The 15292-nt window shown below is 37.6% G+C and overlaps 1 protein-coding gene across 2 annotated transcripts in view; it reads left to right on the top strand.

Annotated features, from left to right (window-relative positions):
• disp1 (dispatched homolog 1 (Drosophila)) overlaps positions 1-15292 on the top strand; it is a 51969-nt gene that overhangs the window by 23153 nt on the left and 13524 nt on the right. The window contains exons 1-2 of one of the 2 annotated variants that reach the window (XM_016461681.1): positions 4673-5060; positions 5610-6085. In XM_016461681.1, the coding sequence (XP_016317167.1) occupies positions 5643-6085 (443 nt within the window). In that variant the 5' untranslated portion in view covers positions 4673-5060; positions 5610-5642. Of the gene's footprint in view, positions 1-4672; positions 5061-5609; positions 6086-15292 lie in introns of those variants that run through there. The other variant, XM_016461679.1, reaches the window with a different exon arrangement.

Here is a 15292-nt window from a genome sequence, read left to right as displayed (position 1 = left end):
GTGTGTGTGTGTGTGTGTGTGTGTGTGTGTGTGTGTGTGTGTGTGTGTGCATAAAGCTGGTGATCCGACACCAAAATATAGGTTAAAATAGGATAAGCTTCAGTACAACTAGCTAATCTGGAGGTGAATAAATGCATAAATAATGCATGAAACTCCCAATACATAATGCATGAACGCACACATTTCTAATGCAATATGAACAGATTGTTTTGTTTTGTGTTGTTGTGTTATTTTCACATTTTTAATGTGGCCAGCAGCTGTTGGTTCACAGCGCTCATTGGAAACATGCACAGGCAGGATGCCAGCAGTCTTTCCCCAGCAGAGCGCTGTCAGTACGGGCCTGTTCATTAAAATCAGACCCAACACACACACACACACGTCCGTCTTTCCTGGGGCCGTTGAGTGAAATCATGCAGGGTGAGGTGATTTGGTTTGTGTTGGCATGAAAGCGGAACGAGACGCAGGCCAGGCTGCCGCGTTGCGGGTGTAACCGCGTGGCAACAGCTGAAATTTATTATGCACTTATGATATTTTTGTGGTTTTTGTGGTCATTTATCACAAATGTACTCGTAACTTTTTTGTGGTTGGCTTGCACAAATGTTTGTGTTAAATTTTCATCAGTTAAGGATTTATGATTTAATTCTGCAGTGTGGAATCAACTTTAATCAAACTGTCTGATATTGTTGTTAATGCCAGATTGTGAGTTTCTTACAATGGAAGACTGTACGTGGATGGGAAGGTTCGATAAGGTTTGTTGTTTAGCTTCTTGGTCTAATTTGTCCTTTTAGGAACTACTTTTCTAGATGAATGAAAGATTTTTTTCATTAAAAAAGTTCTCTTGTATTTTTACATGGTTAGCATTAGTTTTATATCATGTTGTACACTACTGTTCAAATATTTGGGGTCAGTAAGATTTTTTTTTTTTTTTAAAGAAATTCATACTTTTATTCAGCAAGGACGCATTTAATTGGTCAAAAGTGACAGTAAAGACATTTATAATGTTATAAAAGATTTATTTTTCAAATAAATGCTGTTCTTTTGAACTTTCTGTTAATCAAAGAATTTTGAAGAATAAAATGCATACCGGTTTCCTCAAAAATATTGGGCAGCACAACAGTATAAACAGTTTATTCAAATAAACTGTTTTATCATCAAATAAATGCAACTTTGGTGAGCAGAAGAGACTTAAACATAAAAAAAATAAAATTCCATTATTCCAGAATTGGTATTGATAGAACTGAACTTGGTTTGAAACCTATAACATTCTTTTAAATGCAAATTAACCCATTTTGTTTTAGATTTTGAATTAGATATTGAGATACATGTAGTGCCGCCCAAAAGTAAATGTTTAAAAACTTTTTTGCTTATTCCTGCTATAATACCGTCAGACTGCTGTTTCTTCTCATTTTGGCCTTGAGACATCATGTCAGAATTCCTCTGGCCCCTGAACCTCCCTCGCTTTGGAATCTGAGGCCCCTAGAGAAATTTGACATCCACACTCCAAAAAAGTGGGTGGAAGTCCAGAAGACTGTGTCTGACAGACGTCCTCCCTTCTCGGGCCGCTCTGTCCCTCTCCACCCCCTTGTCTGCCGGAGGAATTCCAGAGCCGCGGCCAGATCTCAGATTGACTCTGGATGGCCGGCGTGGAGTTTGGGCCGTTTCTGAAAGGATAAACTCATGCCGCTGAAACAGACAGCCACTCTGATTTATCATCTTTTTACCAGCTCTATATGTCATGAACTTTTGTAGGCAACAGGATCCAGGATATAGACTCCTAAAAAATAAATGTTCCAAAAGGATAGCCATGTTTGGTTCCCCAAAGAACTATTATTTTTTTCTTAGTGTGAAGAGTATTTCAAAAATCTGTAGTGCGTTGGAAATGTTTTATTGATGTTAAAGAAATAGCTCACCTAAAAATGAAAATTTGCTGAAAATGTGCTCACCCTCAGGCCATCCAAGATGTAGATGAGTTTGTTTCTTCATCAGATTTGGAGAAATGTAGCATCACATCACTTGTTCAGCAGTGGATGCTCTGCAGTGAATGGGTGCCGTCAGAATGAGAGTCCAAACAGCTGATAAAAACATCACAATAATCCACACAACTCCAGTCCATCAGTTAACATCTGGAGAAGACAAAAGCTGCGTGTTTGTAAGAAACAAATCCAGCATTAAAATGTTTTGAACTTCAAACTATTGCTTCGTCTAAAATAGTCCATAATCCATAATAACGCTTCCTCCAGTGAAAAAGTCAGTCTCCTGTTGTCTCTCACATCAAAATCCAGCCACATATTTGTTTAGAGCTGTTTTGGCTCATAAACGGTGCTTGATCTGTGCAGATTTCTCTCCTGATTCAGACCAGACAACTTTTTCACTGGAGGAAGCATTATTATGGATTATGGACTCGTATTTTGACCAAAAGTGACAGTTTGAAGGTAAAACGTCTTAATGATGGATTTGTTTCTTACAAACTCACAGCTTTTCAGCTGTTTGGACTCTCATTCTGACGGCACCCATTCACTTGCAGAGGATCCTTTGCTGAGACACTGATGCAACGCTACATTTTTACAAACCTGATGAAGAAACAAACTCATCTACATCTGATGTTTCCCGCCATTTGCTCCCAACCAATCAGGCTTCAGATCAAATGACAAGCCAATCTTATATAACAAACCTACCTGCACAAAACATAAACTAAATGATCGTTTGTAACATACAGAACAGGGTTTCTGCTCTCGCTCGCACCTGAGAGCCATTAGGCAGCACTTGTGAGGAATGTAAATCAGGAACGCACTCCCATATTTCATTTCCAGCCAAACGTCCCATCCCTCCCTATTTTTATGGGTCAACATTTTTGTAGCATCGAATAAAAGGCCGCATATGAATGTGTTTTACTGCGCTGGAAAAAGATCAATACAAGCTAAACAAATTATGGAGCAGATCAAAGCGAAACACTTGAGAACTCTTAAGAACTCGAGTAAATGTTTAGACGTCTAATAAGAAAAGTATATTGACAGTAGCGTTGAATTTAGCCTCCTGAGATTTTAAGTTAATTAGTTGATAATTTAACAACACATTTGCTTGTTCACTTAGTAGGTGGCATTAGCTAACTCTCAATATAAATTGATTAGAAACTGTTACCTTATTGCATTGTGGAGTAGAAAGGTACTATCTAGGGCTCAGACAACATCATAACCCACCATTCCTCTGTGACCCTCATCCTTCTGTGATGTTCTTTTTCTTTTCTCTTCCCTTCTTTTTTTTCTTCTCTCCCGCTGTGTTGTTGGCTGACCTTGTCAGCTTTGATGAAGTGCTGGCGATCGATAGAGGGTTCGCCCGGAGCGTTTTGATTACGGCTTCATCCAGTTCCAGTGCCCTCTCTCTCTCTCTCTCTCTCTGAAGCCTCTTCCCTTTGAAGTTAATCTGCCTGTTGTTATTTCAGATGGGCATCTTTACTCAGACCCTCATAGTCCTGCAGCTGAGCATGAACGTGGATTTGGGATGAATCTGTCTGTCTGTCTGTATATCAGTCTTTCCATCCATCCATCCATTGTTCCATCTATCTATATATCAGTCTGTCTATTAGTCTTTCGTTCTATCCATCCATCCGTCTTTCATTCCATCCATCCATCTGTATATCTTTCTTTCGTTCCATCCATCTATCTGTCTTTCGTTCCATCCATCCACCCATCCATTCATCCATCTATCTCTCTTTCTTTCCATCACCTATCCATCCATCCATCTGTCTTTCATTCCATCCATCCATCCATCCATATTTTGTTACTTCCATCCATCCAACCATCCATCCATCTTTCTGTCTTTCATTCCATCTATCCATCCATCCATCGGTCTATCTGTCTTTTGTTTCATCCATTCATCCGCCTTTCATCCATCCATGTTTTGTTCCGTCCATCCATCCGTCTATCTGTCTTTCGTTCCATCCATCCATCTATCCATCTGTCTTTCTGTCTTTTGTTCCATCCATCCATTCATCGGTCTATCTGTCTTTTGTTCCATCCATTCATCCGCCTTTCATCCATCCATCTTTCTTTCCATCCATCCAGCCATCTATTTATCCATCCATCTGTCATTGGTTACTTCCATCCATCCATCCATTAATCCATCCGTCTTTCATTCATTCCATTCATCCATCCGTCCATCTTTTGTTCCATCCATCCTTTCATCCATCATAAATGAAAATGTAAATGTAAAATATGAAATCATAGGGATAGGCTATTCATCTTTTGTGATCATAGGAAACATCAATTTTAACATTACTTGAAGATGTTATTTATTAGAATATAAAACTACTCTAGAAATCACACTTCTGGTCTAATCACAAACTCTATATCCTGAATTTGTACCTTCTGCAGAACAGCATCTTGCATTTCTCAAGCTAAGTCTTGAACAAATCCAAATTATTTATCATAATATTAAATAATTTGTAAGCTGCATGATCTCACACACTGGTGAAACCTGAGTTAAAACCAAACGCAAAGGCTGAAATTGAGACATATAGCAGATCTGCTCGTCTACATTTGACGCTTCACTACAGTGCAGCTCCGTGTATTATAATTAGAGCGCTCTGATTGGCCGGCCGGCCGCTGACGTCAGGGATCCCGTCGCTCGCGGTGTCGCAGGAGCGTTTGTTGCGTCGCGTAGATGGAGAGTTTGAATGCGCTCCGTTGTTCTCAACAAATGCGCGACGTAACTCGCTCCTTTCGAAAGGATTACAGCGTTTTATTGTGAGCGAGGAATGTTATTCTGTCTCCGGCTGCGAAACTGTGCTTTAAAAGCAGACTTAAAGTTTCGGACGCGTTTGTTGGGATGCTTGTGGAGCAAACGTTTGTCGAGTGCAGAAGAAGTAAATAACGCGGTTTGCAGAGACTGTCGGCGCTCGAGCCGAGACTGAAATCATAACGCGACTGATGAAGACCTCTGAACATATTGTATGATTACATCTGAACCTGTCTCACCAAAAAACTCGTTTAAATCCGTTTTGTGTCTTGGGCTCATGTAATGATTCTGTAAGGAATGGAAACCTGGGATCTGTCCTAAATTCAGTAAGTTTATCTATCTATCTATCTAATTGTAATGCTGTATTTTTCCTTTTAGTTGTTAGATTCATTTATGTTGGGATGTTCCATGAATCACAGTAAATTAGTTTTAATTAAATTTTTTTTTTTTGAGGTTAAGGTTGCTTGTCCTGCTCTTTTTTTAAATCTATTTATTTATTTATTTAATCAAGGACAATGCACATTAATAGTACATAAATATGTCAACACATTTAAAAAATAAAAAAAAATGGCAAAAGCACAACAAAATGACTAAAACTTCAACTTAACTTAAAATGAAAACAAAAACAGAAATAGACACATTCAAAATATTAATAAAAACTATAATAGTAACTTAATATTACCAAAATAACACTGGTTTCCACACACATTCAATCACTTCAGCTTCATCTCAAGAGTTAGTTCGTTGTCGGTACATTTCAATACACCAAATAATGTTCTTTTTAGCAGCATCATATGACCCCTTTAACATTTATCGTAAACCGTTTAATTCAGATGGCTGTGCATGAGTGACCGTGACTGTGTGTTTATTTGCAGATTAAGTCCTGATCAGCGAGTGGTGAAGGGATCATGGCCCTGAGCGAGGCCTTCATCACCAGCAATGGTGGATCCTCAACAGGATTAGGTTACCCTGCCGCCAACACCATTGAAGAGCCGGAGGACGAGCAGGGAGTGTCGGCGTCCACACAGCCCAACGAACAGACTCAGAACGGTGCACTGAAAGCCAATGGAACCGTGCGTCCGTCTTCGCCAGGCTCCGCCTCCTCGTCCTCGTCACATGTCGCAGACTCTCAGAGGCTGGCCATGCTGCTGCCGAATGCTCTGCCGGCGCCCTGCTGCGTTTACTGCTCGCCCCGGCAGCCCGTCTGCTGCAGCGGGAACCAGCAGGACTGCGCCGTCTTCCAGAGCGCCGTGTCGTCCGCAGCGCTTCACATGGGCTCGTGCTGCGTTCAGGGCGTGTGCTGTTTCTGCATGCAGCATCTCCAGAACCAGCCCAACATGGCCACACTGAGGTGAGCACCAGTTCTCCACTGCGTTACATAAAAACTAGATTATTCTATGCATGAAGTATTGTTTGCTGGTGTTCATGTTCTCAGACAATTATTTGTTTCTATGGAAACACTCATAACAAATGATGTAAACATTTACTCGAATAGTTACAAGTTTTACGAATTAAAAAGTTGGGGTTGGCGAGATTTTATAGTGCTTTCAAAAAGTATCTTCTGCTCATCAAGGCTGTGTTTATTTGATCAGAAATATGGTAAAAATAGTGAAAAATTATTACAATTTAATATAGCTGTTTTCTATTGTAATATATGTTAAAATGTAATTTATTTCTGTGATCAAAGCTGAATTTTCAGCATCATTACTCCAGTCTTCAATGTCACATGATCTTCAGAAATCATTCTAATATTCTGATGTGCTACTCAAGAAACATTTCTGATTATTATCAATGTTGAAAACAGTTGTGCTGCACAATATTTTTGTGGAAACTGTGATGCATTTTATTTTTCAGGATTCTTTGATGAATAGAAAGTTCAGAAGAACAGCATTTATTTGAAATAGAAATCTTTTGTAGCATTATAAATGTCTTTACTGTTATTTTTCATCAATTGAATGCATTCTTGTTGAATAAAAGTATTAATTTCTTTAAAAACAATTACAAGAAAATTAGAAACGTTACCTTGCCAACTAACTAAACTAAAATAAGCACTAAAATAACTAAAACTGAAATACAATTAAATCAAAGCTGAATAGAAAGGTTATATTATAAATATAATAATAATGACAAATGACAAAAGCACATACAGTTTTCATACTTGTGTAATGCAGTGTAGTTATTGTTAACTAAAACTATTAAAAATTGTTTTTGAGAATTTAAATAAAGCTGAAGAATTCGATTAAAATGAAAATGAAAAAGGTTGACTTGCCAACTATCTAAAATAAGTAGTACTAAACAAGTAGTAAAATAACTAAAACAAATAAATTAGGCCTAAAGCTAAATAGAAAAATTAAAAACATTACATTTGATGAATAAAATGTTCAAAAGAACAGCATTTATTTGAAATAGGAATCTTTTGTAACATTATAAATGTCTTTATAATCAATTTAATGCATCCTTGCTCAATAAAATGATTAATTTCTTAGTATAAAACCCAAACGTTTCAGCAGGAGTGGGATTTAGGACAAACAGTGATGTGCTTATTCACAGCTGTGTTGGTCTGGACTTTTATTGATGAGGCAGATGAAGAGGAACCATGTCCTTCTGCTCTGTAAATCAACATCTTTACTCAGACAGGAGCATATCAAGTATCTGTTTGATCTGTTTCTGCTGGATTCAGTTGATGATTAACTGACAATCACCTCCATGATTCTCCATCAGCCTTTTGAACTCACCTGATCTGAAATACGCTCATCGTCTCTGGTATCGTGAAGCTGGGCAGCACTGCTGCTTTCTTCTTTCAGCAGCCCATCGTGCTGTCATGATGTTTGACTTTTCTTCACCGTCATCTGGAAGCACATGAGAAAGATCAGTGGAGGTTTGCGGCATCGCTTATCCTCAGGATGGAAACTGATTCGGAGTTGTGCCATGCAGTCATAAGTTGGAGCAATACTAGTGATAGCCACATTTATATCATACAGACCAATTAATAATCATTATTTGACCTTTTTGTAGGTGTGTGGATCTTTGGTAGACAGCGAATCAAATTGATTTCATTCATGATTCATAGGCTTCAGAAACGACTATTTTCAAATTCAGAACAATTTGATCTGGTTCACAATGAGGTTAAATTTAATTTCAGTTGATGATTCAATTGTGCATTTTTTGAGTGCATTTATAGGATTATGTAATGTGTCTTAGGCAAAAAAAGGACAAACATACTTTTATGTGTTATAGTATAGTGTGATGTGCCGATAAAATATTTTAGAGCTAACACGACCTAGAAAAGCATTTCACATTTCATTTTTAAAGTTATTTATTTATTTCTATTTCCACAGGTTTTAATATTTAATATTTCCCATTATTTTTTTAGGTTTTCCATAACCCTGTCAGTAAATTAATCCTATATTACTCTATATAATATTATTTAAACTTTTGATGATGATTATAATTATTATGTAATTTATTATTATATAATATTATTTTATTTGTTATTTTATTTATAGCACTTTTGGTAAATCATGTTTTTTAAAGTTTTTATTTTTTTATAAATTAATTGTATACAGTTTTATTTCATTTTATTTGAAGGTCTCAAATGCGAATAAAAAGAAAAAAAATCAGCAATTAATGTTTCAGTATTTTAAAATATTGAAAGATAAAATCAAATTGCTATTCATTCGATTTTTAGCATTTTAAATCAATTATTGACCAAAACAAACTATTATGATTCAAACATCCATGTCTCAAGATGCTGCGTATGCATCGCCTATGAATCATGAATCTATATAACCATGTATGTGACAAATAAAAGTCTTGAATCTTGCATCGGCAGGATTTGTAATCTATGCATTGAGAAAACAAATTAATTGTTACACCCCTATTATTTTAAGATCTGTATTGTCAATATATCTTGCTTTTAAAATATGTTTGCCGATATGTTGAGCCTTCTAATAAACATCTCAAGTAGTTTGTCTTTTTCTTACCTAATGACACATTAGGAGAAGCGTTTACATAATCCTATGAATGCATTTAAAAATACAGAATGGAATCATTAATCGAAATTGAATCTCATTGTGAATCAGAATCATGAATCAATTCACCTAAAGATTCACATCCCTACAAAAGGTATTGCTTAAAACTCTCCTACTACTGACTGCATGACGTAACTATAAAACTGTTTTCAGAGAGCTAATGCTCAGAGTACCTGCAGATTTTCTAGGAAATGATGCAGCTGAGACGGACGGCAGCCGATCTTCCACCTGAGGAATGATGAATGGCTTTAGTTGACTGAAAAAGAGGAAGCTGACATGTAGCCATCTGGGGTCATGTCACATGTTGAACCCGACACACTTCATTTACCTGACCAGAACTCTTCTTCTGCATTTCCTACCCTGTCCTAACCAGGTGCAGCACGCTAAAGCGACAATCGAGTGGGATTTCGGATGTGCAAGTTGTTGGTCACTTTAGCTTCTGTGCCCCTCAGCTGTTAATTAAACATCAAATGCATTCTGATTCTGAAGTGATTCACTTTCACTTAGGACGGGAACAATGCTTAACGGTGAAAACTTGTCTTGTCGTGCCTGTGTAAGTCAACAGATGCTTCAGTCAGCTAGTTCAGTTCCTTTTCAGGAAAATGTTTGATCAACGTCAAACAGAAACTTTGATACATTTGTCCTGGTGTTTAAAGAATCACAAGAAGCTTCCAGTTCTTTGTTGCAGGACAGGCCTGGAAGATATTCACGAAACGTACCGAGCTTTGTGTGTGTGCGCACGCGTGAGTGTGTGTGTGTGTGTGTGTGTGTGTGTGTGTGTGTGTGTGTGTGTGAGAGAGAGAGACAGCGTGTGTGTGTGTGTGTGTGTGTGTGTGTGTGTGTGTGTGTGTGAGTGAGACAGCTGCAAGCCCCGACCAGCCAACTAGCCTGAAAATGATCTTTGTGTTCTCAATTTCAGGGTGTCATTTTGAGAAGCCTTTACACGTTATCAGGAACAACAACTGTGTAGCTCGTGTCTCTCAATCTCCTCAGCTTGAATTCTCTCAGTCTGACATCTCCATTTTACTCTAAGCATTCAATAAAAGCAGATGCTCAACAAGAATTTCACTAAACAAACACAAAGAACTATATTTGATGTTGTTATAAATGTTATATAGCTAAATAATGGCCAAACTAGCTAAGTTTATATATACTATTATTACCTATTTATTTAACCAAATAAATAGCTAAATAAACAGCTGAATAAATATTTAGCCATTTTATTTAGCCATATTTTTAGTGCATTAAGTGATGGTGCAAATAGTTTGAAAGCCCGCAGGTGATGGAGATTTACCGCTGATTACAGAACCGGCTTTACTGATAAGATGCGCGTTAAATATCGCATGCGATTAATCGTGCAGCCCTACTCACAAGTTACAAGACGATGGATTTTTTAAGTTAATTTTTTTTAAGTTATTACTCCTATTGAAAGTGTTGCAAAATCATCATGGTCCAACCCAAGGCTACACATTTCCTTTTGGTGTTTTTGGAAGTTGACATTCGCTTAAATGCGTAATAAATGCTGTCATTTGTTTTGTGAATGTGTCACAGCCCTGGAAAGATTGATACACAAACACTACAAGCGTTTAATCCCTGACCGCCTCGCTTCAGCTCCAAACAGAAACATGCAGCCGAGCAGAACCGCTTGGTTTCCAAACCCCCTCGGTGCTCGTGATCTACCATACCACCAGTCCACTTACTACTTTTGGCAGCTCAATTGCATTTTAGCACTGGCCTAAGGATGTTTTTTTTAACTAAATGGTGCCATGAGCTATTTTATTCAGTGCATGCATAAGTCAAAGTTTTGCATCTGCTTTTGGAGGCAGTCGCAAGCTATTAAGACTAGTTTTAAGAGCTCCTGTCAGGTTCTGTACAATGTTAACTCTTTCCCCATACAGCAAAATATACTGGAGGCCATCAAATTTGAGTGAAAATCATCAAAATCGCTGGCGGTGGCTGGCAACTTTTTTTTTTTAAATGCTGGCGGGGGAAGAGTTCAAGAGATCGTTGACCCAAAAATGAAAAATTTCTGTTAATTTAATCACCCTCAAGCCATCCAAGATTTAGGTGACTTTTTTCTTGTGTAGAACAGTAAAGAAGGTTTTTAGCTGAAACCGTGCTCCTTTGTGAGTCATAAAATGCAAGTCAATGGCTACCATCACTTTGAGAGTCAAAAAAAGCACATACAAGCAACACAAAATGAATCCCCGCGACTCCTGCCGATATATTGAGGTCTTATGAAGCAAAACGTTCAGTCTGTGCAAGAAACTAAACATTATTTACAACTTTATTACCAGAGCCTCAGGCAAACGATCCGGAGTGATGTCCGGTTCACGAACGAATCATTCTTTTGAACTGATTCTTTTTGGTGAACTATTGAACAAGTTCACCAGATTGGACTGAATCACCTGCAACAGTTCGCAGCTTGATCAGCACAGATCTACAAGTTACTCAATCAAAACTCACTTTCAGACACCTGACAGTCACTTCGACCCAAAATGGGCCAAAATAGCAGCGTATCTGATTCAATGATGAATGAACCATTCAGTGCTCCAGTTCCTCCAACAGTCACTGAACTGAGGAAACAGTTTGACTCGGACCGAAGACCGATGAGCCGCTGATATGAGCATGTGTGAACCGAACACTTGAATGAAGGGGCGTAATGAACATTTTCATGCTTTCTCATTGTTTATGTAAAAAGGTGAGCTTTATATGCTTTAGACATGTAAAACATCCACATTTCAAATCATTACTGATTATATAATTATATAATTGCATATGAATCAAACTGTCTGAAAGAACCAGTTAGTGTAAAAGAATCAGATTTCCCCGTTTGCCTGAGGCTCTGGATTACAGGTAATGATGTTGTAAATAATGTTCAGTTTCTTGCGCAGACTGATCGTTTCGCTTCATAATACACAGGTATTAATTTTGTGTTTCTTGATATGCTTTTTTTGACTCTCAAAGTGACCATTGACTTGCATTTTATGAATCACCAAGGACCATGTTTTCAGCTAAAAATCTTCTTTAATGTTCTACTGAAGAAGAAAATGTAGGCTAATCTCGGATGCCCTGAGGGTGAGTAAATTAACAGCAAATTTTCATTTTTGGGTGAACTATCCCTTTAAGAGTTTCATAGACTTTGAGATCTTTGAATGTCGTTTTGCATGTAATGCGAGGTCAGACGTGCATGAATAAGAGGTTTGCTGTTGATGCATCCCGAGGATCTCTGTCTATATCCTGGTCCTGGGTGCGTGAGGAACCCGTAGAGTCGGTGAAGATGCCCAGAGAAGATCAAAGCCCACCTGATCCCATAAACCACGATCAAAGACGCTGAGCAAGCAGGACCCAGTCATAACCTCAAATTAGGCCAACGTCTAGCTTGCTTATTCACGTTTGCTAAACAGATTGAAGCCTGTAGAAGGGTGAGGGAACAGCTGGAATGTATCAAGTCTTGTTTTTGATGCTAGCGCTACAGGTGCACTTATTATTATCCCCTCAAAGAGAGGATCCTTGCAACAATTGAACTTGAAGGTTTTTACTCTGCTTCTAATAAATCGTGGCTTTATTCAAAAATGTTTCTTCAGGAACCGTCACAGGTGTCTAATATTTGAATATAGATGTATATGACATTTACAGAATAATTTGTGGTGTTTGAAGCAATAGTATTATTATATATAGTACTGGGGTGAACAGTCTAATATTTGAATATAGATGTATATGACATTTACAGAATAATTAGTGGTGTTTGAAGCAATAGTATTATTATATATAGTACTGGGGTGAACGTGGAAGAGAGCATTTGTTGTTTGTCGCTTCGTCACGTCACACGAGGTTAAGACAGAGTTTGGGGCTTTTTCAGAACTGTTTTCTTCAAGAAAATATAAAAATTTCATGATTTTGTTTTCTCTTAGGAACTATAGTGAGGCTGCACGATTTGGGAAAAAATATAATTGCATGGTTTTTGTTGTTGTTGTTTTTCCCTGATAAATTGCGATTTTTAAAATGTAATATATAAAATATATAATGTATAAAAGCTATTGTTGTTGTTAGAACTAAATGCAGATATTAAACAACTCGAGAAGTAATACTATTGTAAGTTGTCAATGTAAGATAAATAATAAGAAAAATATACTACTACTAGTACTACTAATAATAATTTATAATATATAACTTTTTATTAGTATTATTTTATTACTACTAAATGAGTATTAAACAACATAAGAAATAATACAATTGTAGTTTTTCACTGTAAAATATAACAATGTATTATTAGTATAATGTATTAGTTTTATGACTACTAAATATAAATATTAAACAACATAAGAAATATTACTTAATATTTTGCTGTAAAATAAAAAATCTTTTAAAGAAAAATATAATTTATTATTACCATTTATTATTATGGTCGTTGTTACATTACTACTACTACTACTTCTACTTCTACTAAATACAAATATAAACAATAAGAAATTTAAATATTGTAATATTTCACTGTAAAATAAACAAAAATCTTTAAGCAAAAATCCTTTTATTTTACAGTACAAAATGTAAAAGTGCAATATTAATATTTATGGCTGTCCTTAAAACATCAAGCTTTTATTTTGGCAGAAGACCACAGGGAGCTCTTAAAACTTCTCTTTTGTTGACAACAGATTTCTGAGCGCTTCTCATTACAAGTTTAGGGAGATGGTTGGCACATATTGAATTTTCAAATGCATGTTATAAGTGATCCAAACTCAGAGCAGATGAGTTTGTGTTGAGCAACAAGATGCTACAAACACCAAAACATGAGCTGCTGGCGTGTAAATGAACACAGTGCCACGCTTCACTCTCAAACACAGCGCATGCATTTCTCTAATTCAATCGCAGCCTTTCTATCATGATTTTGGGATTTATTTCAATCAAACGCTGCAGCTCTAAGCTCCAGTAATGAATTTTCCATAGAAGTCCATCTATCTGTCTTGGCATCTCTCAAAGACTCGGCTCTTACCTGTCTCTGCTAATTTCCTGCCTTCTTTCATTTCCTCTCTTCCTGGTTGTGTTTTCCAGTCTCATTCACACTCAAAACCTTCTTTCAACCTCCACCTCTCGAATCGCACACCCTCTTCTGAAGGTAGAGCTTGTGACGTTGTTTTCTTTCAGCGTTGTGTTGCTGAGACTCATGGGAAATACTGTCTGGGCTCATGAAATTATCGCTTAGGTCTTGTGGCCTAAAAAAGAACCTGAATTTAGTGAAGGAATCATCAAGCCCAATTCTCAATCAAGCTTTGGTTAAAGTGATATTTCGCTGGATTGCAAAGACCCCAGTGTTTGCGGCAGCTGCATCTGGATGTTGTACGCAAACAAAGAGCTCTGCCTGCGGTGTGCTGCTCGCTAAATGAGTTTGGCCCATGTCTAGACATGCTTGATATCAAAGCCAAGCCTCAGTTGCTATTCACACACTCTTGAGTTGAATGAAATGATTCTTGAGACTTCAGTGGTAATGTGCCAGTGATTTCTGCTGGTAATTTGACTCGTGCACATAAATTGACTAGTGGAATGAACACCCAAAATACACTATTAAATGCTTCTTGTATTGTATCTATTTGGATCTCTAGAGCAGGGGTTTTCAACCTGTGGGGCGCGCGAGCATCAGTTAATTCAGAGACGTTCCCTTGAGAATTTATGAATATGAGTTAACAAATCTTTAGCCATCCACTAGAGGGCAATCTGACAATCAGCAGAGGACAATCAGCAGAGTTGGCTCGAGTATCAGTCACGCTCAGTGTTGCCAAATTGGGCTACTTTAACACTTGCTGCATTTTGTAGTTTTGGGCTTGTTTTGAGTAGCAATTAGGCGGGTTTTGTTGTGAAAACCTGGCAACCCTGGTCACGTTTATTGAGTGTAAGATTATTTACGGTTAGCCGTGTCGGAAATCCAACCACGGATTGGCATTTTGTTATGTCAGAAATAGGCTCAGCCATCACATTGAATCAGGTAAACTGGTTATATATTTATGTTTCAGTATAATTACGCACGCTATACCAGGGGCGGTTCTAAACCCTTTTTAGGTGGGTTTCAGCCCCCCTATCTGTCACCTTAGCCCCCCAAAACTATCTTAAAGATCAGCCAGTGCTGCTTCCTCGAGAAAGTTTTTCATTCTCACATGTTTTAAGTCCTGTCAGTTTAAACATTAAAGTGAGTTTAAGCCATTTAAGCCCAAGACATCTCAATGCAGTACTCACGCACTGTGATAGAGCATTTCTATGCGCACCACTCACACACCTGAACTGCACAAACAGATAGATTAATTATTTGGGCAATATTTGTCATTTTATATGCGGGCCACATTTGCGGAATCATGTAAGGGCCACTTTAGGCTCTTAGCCACATTAGCCAGTGTTTACCATGCCATAACTTTGCCAAAACTGGCCCAGATATGGTTTAGGATAACTGGCCCACATTTGTGGCATCATATGTGGGCCACTTTAGGCTCACAGCCACATTAGCCAGTGCTTACCATGCCATATCTTTGCCAAAACTA

The sequence above is a fragment of the Sinocyclocheilus anshuiensis genome, unplaced genomic scaffold, assembly GCF_001515605.1.
Source record: "Sinocyclocheilus anshuiensis isolate Anshui unplaced genomic scaffold, SAMN03320099.WGS_v1.1 scaffold96, whole genome shotgun sequence".
Taxonomy (NCBI): domain Eukaryota; kingdom Metazoa; phylum Chordata; class Actinopteri; order Cypriniformes; family Cyprinidae; genus Sinocyclocheilus; species Sinocyclocheilus anshuiensis.
Note: the sequence above shows the minus strand (reverse complement) of the source record. Positions and strands in the feature narration are given on the sequence as shown.